Source organism: Orcinus orca, chromosome 1, assembly GCF_937001465.1.
Source record: "Orcinus orca chromosome 1, mOrcOrc1.1, whole genome shotgun sequence".
Taxonomy (NCBI): domain Eukaryota; kingdom Metazoa; phylum Chordata; class Mammalia; order Artiodactyla; family Delphinidae; genus Orcinus; species Orcinus orca.
In genome coordinates this window covers 123755371-123770206 of record NC_064559.1, presented here as the reverse complement: position 1 = coordinate 123770206, position 14836 = coordinate 123755371, and the positions used below count along the sequence as shown (strand labels likewise).

Sequence of the window (14836 nt, the reverse complement as noted above, 5' to 3'; positions counted from 1 at the left end):
ATACTAACCAAAGAAGACAGGCAAAAAAAATAAAAAATAGACAAATTGGACTTTACCAAGCTTAAGAACTTCAGCTCATCAAAAGGAGCAATCAGCAGAGTGAAAAGGCAACCTATGGAATTGGAGCAAATAATTGCAATCATATATATCTTGTAAGATGTTAATATTCAGAATATACAAGGAAAGTCTACAACTCAACAACAACAAAATAAACCAATTTAAAAATAAGCAAAGGATTTTAATAAATATTTCTCCAAAGAAGATTTACACCTGGCCAATAGGCACGTAAAAAGATGCTCAGTGTTACTAATCACTAGGGAAATGCAAATCAAAATGACAAGACATCACCTCACACCCATCAGGATGTCTACTATCAAAAGAATAGATAATAAGTGTTGGCAAGGATGTGGAGAATTTGGAGCCTTTGTGCACTGTTAATAGGAATGTAAAATGATGCCACCATTATGGAAAGTTAAAAATAGAGTACATATGATCTAGCAATTCCACTTCTGGGTACATGTCCAAAAGAACTCAGAGCAGGATCACAAAAAGATATTCATATATCCATGTTCATTGCAGCATTATTCACAATAGCCAAGAGGTAGAAGTAACCCAGATATCTGTCAACAAATGAATGGATAAAGAAAATGTACATACATACAATGGAATATTATGTAGCCTTTAAAAAGAAGGAAGGTCTGTCACACACTACATTATGGATGAAACTCGGGGACATTATGCTAAGCTAAATAATCCAATCCCAAAGAGCAAATATTGTATGAGTCTACTCATATGAAATATATAAAGTAGTTAAAATTGTGGAAACAAAGTAGAAAGGTGATTGCCAAGGGCTGGGGCAGGAGGGATGGGAATTATAGTGTTTAATGGGTAAAGAGTTTCAGTGTTGCAGTGTGAAAAAGTTCTAGAGATCTTTTGCACAACAATGTTACTTAACACTACTGAACTATATATTTAAAAATGGTTAAGATGATAAATTTAGTGTTACATGTTTTTTACCGTAATAATAATAATAATAAAGAATAAGGAATATCTCTATATGGTAATGTGGCGTTATTTTCAAGATATGTTGTTAAGAAAACAAAATAGCACTTGATATGTAGCAAATGATATATAGGAGTATAGCATAAGATAGGCAAAAAGTAGCACTATTACCTTTTCCATAAGGAGAAGAGATACACATATAATCTGCATGTTTTCTTATAATTTTGAAAAGAAACACAAAGAATAAACCAAAAACAAATATGATAAATATAGTTACCTCTAGGCAGAGGGAAGGGATTAGAAGTGAGACTTTGAAGTATATTTTAAATATACTTTTGACTTCGGAATCATAGACATTTTTAGCCTTTAAAATAATAAAGTAAAATTTAAAAGGTTGAAAGCATATTAAGTTTTTTCTACTCTTAATTTACTCCTGCCAAAAGAAAAACTATTCGTCCCTTTGATTATTCGTTGTTCATTGTTAATTTGTGTGTAATTAATTTGAAATTCTCCACCACTAGGTATAGTCTGCACTTGTTACTCTGTTCTCTTGCTTAGTTTATCCTTTGAAAACATGATTTCTATTCCTACCTCAGTAACTAAATATTTTAATGTAGTCAGCATCCAATGTAGCACTGTAGCAATTAGAAACCTACTTTGAGATATTTAATAAAAATTATACTCTCACAGTGGTATTTTAAGTTTAATTTGGGTAAGCAAATAAGAGTACTTTTTCCTTTGCTTTTCATTTCCTATGTTAGGTTTGCTTCTCAGACATGTGACTTTGGAAGTTATCATTGAGGATGGGTCCAGAACAGAAACTAGGTGTCAGGGGTTTGCTTCTGTTCAACTTTTGACTTTACCAGTCAGCTCTCAGATGGCAGAAAACTTTCATATTGTTATTACTGATCATCTTTTCCAGAGCTTTTAAATTTCTTTTTGCGGTCCAGGCCTCCTATACACTTTGAAGGTCAGCATTTCCTAATGTCAGAATTCTCCTTTGGGTAAAGGTGTTTTGGGAGCACTAGCAAAGCCACCCTGATGACTTAGTTGGAAGGAGTCTTGCAGAGAAGTTAAGAGCATTTACTGTGGAGCAAAACTGCCTGGGTTCAAATCCTGTTTCTACTTTTTATCTGTGTGACCTTGGACAAGCCACTTAGCCTCAATTTTTCATCTTTAAAGTGGCAATGATAGTTGTATCTTCCTCATAATTTGCTATATGTGGATTAAATAGGTTAAGATATACCAAGCCTAGAACAGACCTGCCACTTGGCAAGCATTGTGCGTTAATTGCTTAACCTAAAACCAGATAGACACTGTTTAGCTCAGATTCCTAATAGCCTTGTTGAACCTAGGTATTTGATCAGCATTCTGGTCCCACTCCTCTTGGATTTTTCATGCTGATCTTAAGCCCTTTTTGTTCTGAGTTAAAACTTGTGATCACTGAAGTGATTAAATATTTCTTGCCCTCTTATCTGGTTTTCCTAAATAAAATCCTGTTTCTTCACTTCTGTACTTTTTAAAATGCAGATTTCCTTAAAGAGCTTCATCTCCTGCCTTTGTCCATCTTAGCCTCGCCACTGCTTTCAGTGAGTTGCAGAGGTAATGGGGAGGTACCTCCAAGTCTCATGATCTTTTCAATACAAACGTTACCATATTTAATAAGAATAAGAAGATTTATTCCAGTCTTCTCTCAAAACTATGTATATCTTGTGGTGCTCTTTGTCCTCGTCTTTTTCTTTTTTTTTTAATCCTTTCACCTTTTTCTCTGCTTTTCCTTTTTTTAAAAAAATTATTTATTTATTTTTGGCTGCCTTGGGTCTTCGTTGCTGTGCGTGGGCTTTCTCTAGTTGCAGTGAGTGGGGGCTATTCTTCATTGCAGTGCATGGGCTTCTCGTTGCGGTGGCTTCTCTTGTTGCAGAGCACAGGCTCTAGGCACGCAGGCTTCAGTAATTGTGGCACATGGTTTCAGTAGTTGTGGCTCGTGGGCTCTAGAGTGCAAGCTCAGTAGTTGTGGCACACGGGCTTAGTTGCTCCGCGGCATGTAGAATCTTCCCGGACCAGGGCTCGAACCCGTGTCCCCTGCATTGGCAGGTGGATTCTTAACCACTGCGCCACCAGAGAAGTCCTCTCTTCTTACTTCTTTTATTCCATTGTTTTTCCCCATTTCCCTCCCTCTTGACAGGGTATTAATGAATTTTCATTCATTTTTCTTATTTATTTGCACCTTTGCTCTTCATGGATACATATGTGTCACTTAGTAATTTTTTTTTACTTATATTGTTGGTGTGATTTTAGTTTCTTATTTATGAGAATATTCTTATTCATTATAATAAAGAGCCTTTATTAAGATAACAAATTGCACATCAAGAGCTGGGAATGTTGATTGCTTCTGCCTAAGTGTAATTAATTCTTTCTCACCTATACTTGAATAGAGAATAAGATACTTTTGCTTCTATTTATTGGAGATTCTTTTGGGGAAATGACTAAATTGAGGGGCTCTTTTCTTGTTTTGTTATTTAGCTGTTATTGTGAAGGGTTGAAAGTCATGTCAAACAAGGGATGTTTTACATTTTAATAATCTTCCTCTAGTGTTTGAAATTTTAAAATAGACTATGCATTCAGCAGACATATGTCAAGCACTTATTATATTCCATACACTGTGCTGGGCACTGGGAATTAAAAGAATATAATATGGTCTCTGACTCCAGAGGACTCAATCATGATGAGACTGCAGTGTAGTGCAGAGAGCTTTAGTCTTGGAGTTATCCCACCCAACTCTGCCACTTACCAGTGTGTAACAAAGAACAAGTTGTCTTAATCTCTCTGAGATGGTTTTCTTTTCTGTAAAATGAGGGGGTTGGCCTAAATGATCTCTTATGATCTTGCTTACATCTGTGATTCCAGCATTTTCTGAAAGTTACTTAAGGTTGTTGTGAGGATCAAATTGGAAAAAATTTATTAAATACTTTAAAAACTATTAAGTGTTGTCTAAACAAAGACATTACTACTTACTAACGACATTATTTACTAATGGTTTCAGTCCAAAGACCAAATGCATTAAGTGTTATAACTAAGTTCCAGAAGTTTAAGGAAAAGAGTGACCTTTTCATGACTTTGGCTCTTAAGTTCTAGGGGTATTTTAGGATATCTTACTGTCTCCATTATTGAGTAAAGTAGGTACTCTGTAAATATGCATTGATTTAAACCATAGGTTTCAGAAACTCAGAATAATTATAAGGCGAACCACAATTCCTGTGGTTCTGGGTTATCTGTTCTGTATTAGGCTCATGAAATTCTGGGTTAATGGGTAATTGTTTTTTACTACGGAATCATTGTATTTGTGTAAATATGACTGCATATTTACAGCTTGTCATAGGACCACCATGTCTGAATGCAGAATACATTGCTTTGGGGGGCCAATTTTCTTTGTTTTTTTGGTCCACTAAACATTTTCGAGTATATGATATATACTAGACCTTCAAATTTATGGGTTCTTTTATAAAGTACAGCTGTCTATACACTTGTAGATTATAAGAACCACTGGTAATATGCAGGAGGACTTAAGCCCATTAGCCAATTCAAAAAAGTTGAATCAGTAATTATTTTTTAATTATTATTAATATTTATTCTCAGATCTAAGTAATAGTTTCAACTCTCTGAAATTTTTTATTGTTAATGATTATGATTATCACCAGTCTGTTCTTCAAAAGTTTTCATAATGTATACCCTTTCCTTTGGTTTGGTTTGTTTATAATTATTGCTAGATAATTTTATGTACTGTTGAAATGGTGAGACTCACTAAATATGCTGCTTTTGAAGTAAGATTTAGTATTTTTTCATTTACAAAGTTACTGGCAATAAAGAGTAATAACTGTTGCTTATTTAATCTGCTAACATTTAAGCTTTCATATTAATTTTAAGTGTATGATTGTAAATTTGATTTATCTTCAGGTTTTGAGGAATAAAACTATTACCATGTTTTACTGGTGAACTCATGTACCTAATGACTCATTCTTTTTATATATGCTAGGAAAATGCTATTTCACTGTTAAAGCTAGAATTGAGTTAGTCAACCAGAAGTGAACCTCTAATTGTTTCCAAATGCTTACTTTCTGGGTTTGGATGCAGCTCTAAGTCTTAGCTCAGTCAGGAATTTGCTGAGTTTGTCTTTTTCCCCATATCCTTTCATTATGGCTAGATAGATCCATGCTAAAATCTACTTTATGATTCCCTATTACAATAGTTAATCAGAAAAATATGGGCGTAAGCTCCTGAGCTAAACACAATTTTTAAAAAGCAAAAATAGAGTTTCTACAGGTTTCTTTTACATTTTTATGACCTCTGAGATTGTTATAGGAATTGGCTTTGGTTCTAAATTGCTTATCACCATGTGATTTAGCAAGCACCTTTTTCTCCCCACCCCAGTTTCATAACCTAGTTATATAGCTCCTACATCTGAAATTCTTAACAAGATTTTAAAATTATTATTGGAGAAAATTAGTGTGATGCTTCCATGTGCTTTGGTGAAATGCTTGCTGCTGTTGAATGTAAATATTTTATTAAAATTCTACCTAAGTAGGCAACCATTCCAAATTTTATAGTATAACAAAATCAGTAAGAACCTGTTGGTACACTCTCTATATATTATTTCCTTATACATATCAGTTATATCTTTTATTTAGTTATTTTAAAATAGATGCTTGCTTCTAACGTTAATTTTATTATTAAAATATTTATCTGCATTATGGTTCTTGAATTGTGTTAAAATGAGTGATCTCTAAATTCTCTGTTAATTCTTTTTTTATAAATTTATTTATTTATTTTTGGCTGCGTTGGGTCTTCTTTGCTGCTCGTGGGCTTTCTCCAGTTGCGGCGAGCGGGGGCTACTTTTCGTTGTGGTGTGGTGGCTTCTCTTGTTGAGGAGCATGGGCTCTAGGCGCACAGGCTTCAGTAGTTGTGGCACGTGGGCTCAGTACTTGTGGCTCGCAGGCTCTAGAGCACAGGCTCAGTAGTTGTGGTGCATGGGCTTAGTTGCTCCGCGGCATGTGGGATCTTCCCAGCAGGGCTTGAACCTGTGTCCCCTGTGTTGGCAGGCGGATTCTTAACCACTGTGCCACCAGGGAAGTCCCCTCTGTTAATTCTAATAGTGTGTAATCTGTGATCATGGAACTTCACCAGTTCTAGAATCCTCAAACTAAGGGCCACAGGTGAAAGTAAACTTTAGGAGAAAAAGGGCCATACTAGTTGTTGTTATTGTTGTTGTTCTTACAAGGGAGTAGCAGTCTTTGAGAGGCAACACACGTGGGTTAACACAAAAATTTGAACAAAGGTTTGGATAAATTTGTAGATGGTTATTTTGGGTGACTTATTAAGAGACTGTATTAAGGGAATGTCTTTAATGTTTTAAAGCTGATCTCCTTAAGGATTATTTTAGATTGGACTCAACTCTTTTGTATTAATTGTGTTTTAGCTCTTTGCAGGGAAAGCTAGACTAGCCCTAGGTATTCTAAGACAATAAATATTTTAAAAGTTGTTTGCAAGGTGATATTTTACAACTATTGCTTAAGTAATATCATTGCTCATATTGCATGTCTTCTGTTACAGTAGAGTCCATGTTCTCTTCTATTCCTTTTTCCCCCACTTTATTTTGAAAGTTATACTTTTTATTTTTAAAGGTATGTTTAAAAGTAAGTTGTCAACATACTAATAAAAAAACCGTTCACCAAAAGTTCATGGGAAGTGAAATTGGATACAGGCTTTTAATCTACAGTTGTTTTGAATTCATATGCCTTCCTCCAAATGGTGGGTCCTAAATAAGTGTTTGTTGCCTCATTTCCATTGATCTCTACAGGCTTTTTCAATAGTTGTGAATTCCTTTGAGGTAAGGCATTGTGTATTATTTATCTTTTTATTTCTGGTGCCTAGCACATGTCTGGCACATGGTAGGCATATAGTAAATGTTGACTTGAACTTTTCAAAATTGAGTTTGGAGTCAAAAGACCTGTTCTTATTATTCTAGCTCTCCCATTCACTAGCTATGTCCTTGGGCAAGTTACTTTGGTGCACTAGGTCTCCATTTCCACAACTCTAGAGTAAGATTCCATCTGATTCGAGAAAATCTGATGCCAAGCAAAGCATGTAGTGCTTAATTATTGCTTATTTGTATTGATTGTGTAATAAAATCCATTTGCAGGATTACCTGATTAGTAATAGATTAAATTCATTTGCAAAGTGTATCTTATTTGATGATGCTGTTGTGCATTGTTGTTGTTGCTGTTTAGAATATAAAGGCAACTTATATTTTCTTTCATTTCCAAATATTTTCTCTCTTAGTATTCCTTGTAGATTGACCTTTCTTTTTCTTATTGAATGAAAATAAATTAAAGATGGAAGAAATTGCCTAGATATTTAATCTACTTCCTCATTCTATAGATGAGAAAACTGATGCTCTGGAATGTTATACTATTTGCCTGAAGCTATTTAATGGCAGAATTAGAACCCCAAGTCTCATGATTTACATTTGAGTGATTTTTCCACCTCAGATATCTCCAGATTATTAGGAGTTTCTTGAGATAAAGATTGGAGAAGAAATGATCAAAATAGCTAAATTTAGTGGGCACATGGAAAAACTTTTCTTATTGTCGGGGAGGTGGTGATGTGATGATTTGGGATATTGGGATTGACATATATACACTAATATGTATAAAATAGATAACTAATAAGAACCTGCTGTATAAAAAATTTTTTTAAACTTATTCTCAAACAGTTATTCTAGGGGAACCATTTTTGTGCCTCATTTTCTGAGAAGTACAATAAGGAAAGTAGGAAAACATAAAAATTGTGTAAATTAGATATATAGAAACATTTAGTGACTGATCCTTTCTTTTTCCTGAGAAATGAGGATGGAGAGAGGAAAGAAAAAATGTAATGGTTGAATTATGCCTTATTATTCTACTGTGTTGTTTTTCTTTGCCTTTTTGGTAAATCCAGGGAGTCCTCACCTATTTAATAACAGCACAGTAGATAGAAACAGACACTACTCTTCAGGTTAGATGAAGGAATAACCAATGTTCTTTCACTGTCAAAATCCTTAACCCCGATTCCAGTTGCTTTCCACCCATTTTTCCTCCACTGTTAATATAGGTATCACAGATTTTTTACAGGAGCACAGAGAGGACATTTATACAGTTTGGAGGACAGTTTGGGATCAGGGAATATACCCTAAAAGGGGTGACACTTGATATTTTAAAGAAGGAATAGAAGCCAGATTACAGGGCAGTTTAGGGACATTCTAGAGAGGTTACAGCATGAGCCAGAGCATGAAAGGAAAAACAGCAGAAAGTGAAGTACAAACATGATTACGTTTTAGAGAGCTTAAAATGTGAAGCAAAAATGATAGGAGGTGAAGCTAGAGGAGGGCAGATCAAAAAATATACCATGTGAAAGAGCTTACACTTAATCCTCTAGGCAGTAGGGAGCTCTTAATGGATTTTTTTTAAATGGGGAATGGAGTCAGATACTGATTTTAGGTAGATTAGTCTAATGGCTTTGTAAAGAATGGTTATATTAGTTATCTATGAATGCATAAGAACTTAACACAAAAACCTCGTAGCTGAAATAACACACATTGTTATCTTTGCCTTGGTTCCGGAACCTGACTGTGGCTAACTGGGCTCTGGCTCACGGTCTCTAACAAGTTAACAGTCAAGGTGTCAGCCAGCTACAGTCATTCCAGTGCTCATCTGGAGGAGAATCCGCTTCCAAGCTCACTGAAGTGGTTGTTGACAGTATTGAGTTTCTTTTGGGCTGTTGGACTGAGGGTCTCAGTTCCTCTCCAGAGGCATCTCTCAGTTCCTTGCCCTGGGCCTCTCCATAGGACAGCTCATAGCGTGGCAGCTTTGAGCAAGCAAGTGAGAGAGCAAGAGAGGAGGGTGAACAAGATGGAAGCCAGAGTACTTTAATTTAGAATTGACATCTTGTCACTTTTGCCATACTTTACTCATTAGGAGCAAGTCACTAGATCCAGCCCACACTCGAGGGGAAGGGATTACACGAGAGCATGAACGCTAGGGAGGCAGGGATCATTGGGATCCATCTTTAAAGCTGCCTATCACAGCAGACTTAAGGAAATAAGACTAGAGGTAAAGGGACCATTTAGGAGGCTGTTGTAATAATCCAAGTGAAGTGATATGGAGATTATTGTAGACATATGTAATAGAATGACAGGGAGGGGATGGAGTTTAGAAGTGTTTAGAATGTTAAGTCATGAGAACTTGGCGATTTAGAGCATGAGAGTTTTAAGGGAGAAGAAGCAATTAAAGGTGGCATCCAATTATTCTTGGCTCGTAAATCACTATCTGACTGAAGAATAATTTCATTTGAATGTGACTTAAACTCCTGTCTACATTGAGCTTTTATATTCATTACTGCTATTCTCTCCACACTTTTAGTTTTCTAAGCTTGCCCTTGGTGTTGCTTCCCTGGACACCAGTTTCTAAATATCTCAATATCTCTCAGTATCTGCTTAATTTTCCTATTTGTTTCTCTTCCTGTTTTTACCCTCCCTATCCAAATACTTATCACTGTACACAAAGTATGGAACAGTCTCCTAATTTCTTCCCTGGGGCCTTTCCTTTCTTTAATCTAGATTCTAAAACATCTAATATCTATGCATTTATCATTCATTAAACCAACAAGTATTTATTGTGGGCCCACTTTGTGACCAGCACTTTACTAGGCCTCCTTGGGAATATAACAGTGAACAAGACAAGCATTGTCCCTGTTCCTTTGTGTCTTCATTAATATCTTCTCTTTCTTTTCTGTCTGTCAGAAGTACTACTAATCTTTTAAGGTACACTTCACCTTCTACCTTCCTTAAAAGGTATATGTTTTGTTTTGTTTTGTTTTTATCTCTATCTCCTATAGCTATAATCAGGAGGGGTTTTACTCTAGAAATATTGAGATACTACAAGTTTAAAAGAAAGAACTGGCTTAAACTATTAAGTGTAATGAAGCTATTCTTGACCTTCTCTCTCAGTCTGCTTCAAGCAATAGAGCAGTGCCTCACCCCCTGACTCATTGGACTCCCCCTGGAGAGCTTTTTAAAAACATAGATGCCTCAACTCTCCCTCAGAGATTCTCATTCAATATGTTAGAAATGACAACAAACAAGACTCTAAGGTGAATTTGATATGTAGCTGGTTTAGAAAACTACTGCATTAGAGTCAGCCTCACCATTACACTATTAATTGCTTTGTGTGCATTTAACCATCCAAGTAGCCTAAAGCCATAATTTCCAAATACTGGTTGAGGACTAATTACATCAGTTCATACAGACTTTGGGGCCCTATCACAAGAGGTGCTGATTCACTAGATCTGTGGTTATATCCAGGCTTCTATTTTTTTTAATAATCAATGAAGACTGATATATAATCGGGTTGGAAAAACACTGGACAAATGAACTTAATATGCTGTATTAATTTTTTTTGTATTTTCCTTAATAGTACTCTTCAGATAAATGAATGTAAATATTTGATAAACGTTAAGGACCAGTTGGCCATGATATGCTTTATAGATTATCCTTGAAGATTCTAGCCATTTGAAGTCATATTATAAATGACAGTTGAACGACTGCTGTGTTTAAATTTTAAATGCTCCAGTACTATTCAGTGGCGTGTTTATTGTTTCATACATTGATACATTTCATTTAGCTCTTTTACTTTTACTTTAAAGAATAACTTATTTGTCCCATGAAAAATTTGGAGCAATGGCTGTATTCTTTTTCCTCATATTATTCTGACAAATCTTTGTTATATTCTATTGGGAGGTATATTATTACTTTCTTGCAGGATGGGATTGTCAGAATGTGGCTTTAATAAGTTTGATGTCTTCCTTTTCTATAGTGTTATTCCTCTTTTAAGAGAGTCTGTTGGAATATTAATGCAGCGAACTCCTCCCCTTTTGGAAAATACTCTCCCTCAGTGCTATCAGAGGGTAAGTTTCAAAGCTTCCAAGCCATTGGGTTTTGGTTGTTTCCAAGCTGTTAGGGGTTATAACTTTTATAAATATGGGTAGCATGTGTGTATAATTTAGTATTTCTGCCAAGACTGAATGCTGACCATGAATGCCATTTATATGAACCAGAATAAAATCATTGGAAAATATTGAGCTTCACTAAAGAAAATGTGGTAGAAGTTGTCCTCATCTAGAAATCAAGCAGCTCTTTTAAAATATAAATATAAATAGCAGATGATATAAGCATTTCTTCAGCATAGATTTTGTGAGCTCCCCTTTTATGCCATATATTCCTCTAAGGTATTAGGGGTGTAATGGTAAATAAGGTAGTCAGGGTCTATCAAAGAATTTATGGTCTAGTGGGAAAACACAGGCACTAAACAATAAATAAGAAAATATCAGTGATGATTACTATAATAGAAATAAAACAAAGTCATGTGAGACATGGATGGCTATGTCAGATTTATCCAGGAAGTCATATTCAAGGAAATTGAAATCTTGTTGACAAGAAGGAGCCAGACATGAACATCTTGGAGAAGAGTGTTCCAAGCAAAGGAAAATGCTAACGCGAGAAGTTCTATGACTGGAACTAATTTAGTGTGTTTGAAAAACAGGAAAAAAAAAAGCCACTGTGGCTGAAGCATAATAAAGGGAAGAGTGGCTGGAAAGGCTGGGGAGAATGGCAGAGACAGATCATATGGAGGTTTTGGTCTTACTAAGAGGTTTAGATTTAATTCTATTCACTGGGAAGCATTAGTAAGCTTTTAGGCAGATAGAGTGTCACAAAATGTAAGTTTTTAAAAGCTTATTCTGCTTGCTATTAGAGAATAAACTCTAGGGAGAATGAAAGCAAAGAAAACCAGTTAAGAGGCTGTTTTAATCTGAAAAATCATGGCCTGGACTACAGTGGTAGAAGTGAAAATGGAGCTAAGTAGATATTTTGGATAAGTTTTTGGAGATGGATTATATTAGCAGAGGGGAGAAAAAGTGTTGAATCGCAACTAGGTAGATGCTAATACCATTTGTTGAGGTTGATGCAGGTGTGAGGGTGGAAAATCCTCCCAAATCAAGAGTTCTATTCTGGATATGTTAAAAATGAAATGCCTACTGTACATCTAGGGGAAATGTCACTCAAGTGGTTGGATATGCAAATCTGGAGTTTTAGGGACTGATGAGAACTAGGGGGAGTTTGAGTCATCAGTATATGACTAGCATTTAAAACATTAGGATTATGTGAGGTTACCTTGGGAGGATTAAGCTCTAATCTTTAGGTCAAGCTTCCACTCCAGATTTAGAGCACAGGCAGGAAAGCCAGGAATGGGAGCTGGAAAACCCAGAAGAAGTTGAAGGAGGAAGTAATCAACGGTGCCAAATATTTCTGTGAGGCAATTACAGTAGGAACAGAGAAGTGACCATTGATTGGGATCATGAACAGCATTAATGGCCTTGATAAAAGCATTTTCAGTAGAGTTTGGAGAAAGCATGATAATAGTAGATTAAGGAGAAAATGAATTGGGGAGGTAGAGATAGTGGTTACAGTCAACTTTTTTTTAAGAAGTGTTGTTAAAGGGAACAAAGAAATGAGCTGATAGCTTGGCTGTAGATATAGTAACAGTGGTGAGGGAATTTGTTTTTAAAATAAGATGTTTTAAAACAGCATCCCATAGAACTTTCCCCAATAATGGAGATGTTCAATAATCTACATTTACCAGTATGGAAGTCACAAGGAACACGTGGCTATTGAGCACTTGAAGCTTAATAATTTGAGCTATAGTGCAACTAATTTTTAAACTTTATTTCATTTTCATATATTTAGTCACATGTGTTTAGTGACTTCTGTATTGCACAGTGCAGTTCTGGAGCCTGTGTGTTACAGGAAGAAATTGATGGTATGGTAGTGAAGCAGGTTACTTCACTACCTGCTGAAGGAATGAAGGTCTTGAGAAGGTGAAAAAGGAGAGAACCCAAAGCACTATGGAGGAATTAATTGTAGATAGGAGCCAGGGGTACTGTATCCCCCAAGGGAAGACAGAAAGTGCTGAAAGAGGTGAGGGCTGACTGGTGGATTTGGTGGTGCAGGATAAGGGATTTTCTGTGTGCTTCTATTTTCTCTTTGATTTACAGGGCAGAGTAATCATGCAGAGAAATTAGAAGACCAGAGGAGAAAAGAGAAGGTATAGAATAGTCCTTTTTGAGGTAGGGAAAGTGAAGTGCTGCCCATTTGACATTTGTGGTTTTATGATTTTAAGGTAGGACCAGTCAGCATAGTTGTGGAAGAGAAAGGGGCAATTTATTGAACGCCTACTCTAAGCTGGTCCCTATATTAAGTGATTTACATATATTGTTTTTTTTCTTCACATTAACCATACAGGGTAAGTTTCATCTTCCTTTCCCTAGGAAAATTGAGTAAAATTGATGTTTGAGGATTTAAGTAACTCATCTAAAGTCACAGATGGTAGTGGCTGAATCTGGATTCGAATCCATATCATTCTGGCTTTAAAAGCTCATGCTCTTTTTGTTAAACCACACGGTCCGAGCAGGAAGAGCGACACAGATTTTCATCTGTAGCTACACTTTCCCCACTTTTTTTAATTCGAGTAAAGTTAATGCCAGTTTCTATAAGACTCATTCCTTAACTTATGCTTTAGGATAACTGCAGGAATGTGTTTGTACTGCTATATCTATGGAGGTAGAAGAAATCTGTTCAATCAGGGTGTTGTTTCCCTAGCAGTATACCATTTCCATTTAGAAAAGTGTGGAGGGATATCAGGTTCAAACCACTGTGTCATCAGAGTCCTGAAAGAGGAAGAGGAAGTGCACCTTGACCTCTTTCCCTAGTAAAAGCAGTTTTTTTAAAGGGCACAATGGTTATTGTCTCACATTTCCCACCAAGTGTCTTGGAGCTTATAGAAAGTGATCCTACAACAAATTCTGATAAAAATAAATATTTTTGATAAATATAAGTTCAACTTTTTCTTAATTGACAGCCCAAATAGATTACTTAAGAATCAGGGAATCTCAGAATTCAAAACGATCTTATTATTCATTTGGCCCAGACTTCTATCTGTTGGAAGAATCTCCTTTGTGACATTCAGTTGGTCATTCGGCTTCTTGACTATTTCCAGGAATCGGTAGTTAGCCCCTTCACTGAGTAACCTCTTTCTCTTTTAAATTGCTGTAATTGTTATAAAGATCTTTTTAACTTCTGGTCTCTGATCTTAGTTCATCTCCTCTAGATCTATACAGAGATATTGAACAATAGCGGTGATTTGGATATCTTTGTAAAGATTTTCCTGATCTTCAAGGGAATACATCTAACGTTTTTTCCTTAAGCGTTTTCTGTACGTTTTGGGTAGATAACTTTTATTAAGTTAAGGAAGTGTCCTTCCAATCATAAATTGGGGTTGAATTTTATTAAATAATTGTAATGCTTTTATTGAAATGACTGTGATTTTTCTCCTTTGCTTCACTAATTGAATAAGAGTAATAGAGTTTCTGATGTTTAATCTTTCCCTCTTGGGATAAACCTAACGTAGTCATGATATGTTATTTTTTAATATACTGTTGGAGTTAGCTTATTTAATTCATAAGAGAAATTAGCTTATGATTTATTGTCTTTATCTGGTTGGGGATCAAGATTATTTCTTATATGAGATAGCACCTCTTTTTTATTTTCTGGCAAAACTAAGAGGTTATGTTAAGTTTCTTGAAAGTCTGCCCTCTGGGACTGGGGGTTGGGGGGGCTTTATGAAAGAGAACTTTTATTACCTTTTCAGTTTTTAATGGCCCTTTTATATCTTCAGGTTTTTTCTTATAT

At 35.6% G+C, this 14836-nt stretch overlaps 1 protein-coding gene across 6 annotated transcripts in view; it reads left to right on the top strand.

Annotated features, from left to right (window-relative positions):
- Positions 1 to 14836, top strand: part of SLC30A7 (solute carrier family 30 member 7) — an 82251-nt gene that overhangs the window by 49837 nt on the left and 17578 nt on the right. For 5 of the 6 annotated variants that reach the window (XM_033433897.2, XM_033433890.2, XM_033433871.2 and 2 more), the window contains one exon: positions 10908 to 10998. The exons of the other annotated variant lie outside the window; for it this stretch is intronic. In XM_033433897.2, coding sequence (XP_033289788.1) covers positions 10908 to 10998 — 91 coding nt within the window. The remainder of the gene's footprint in view (positions 1 to 10907; positions 10999 to 14836) is intronic. 6 annotated transcript variants of the gene reach the window in all.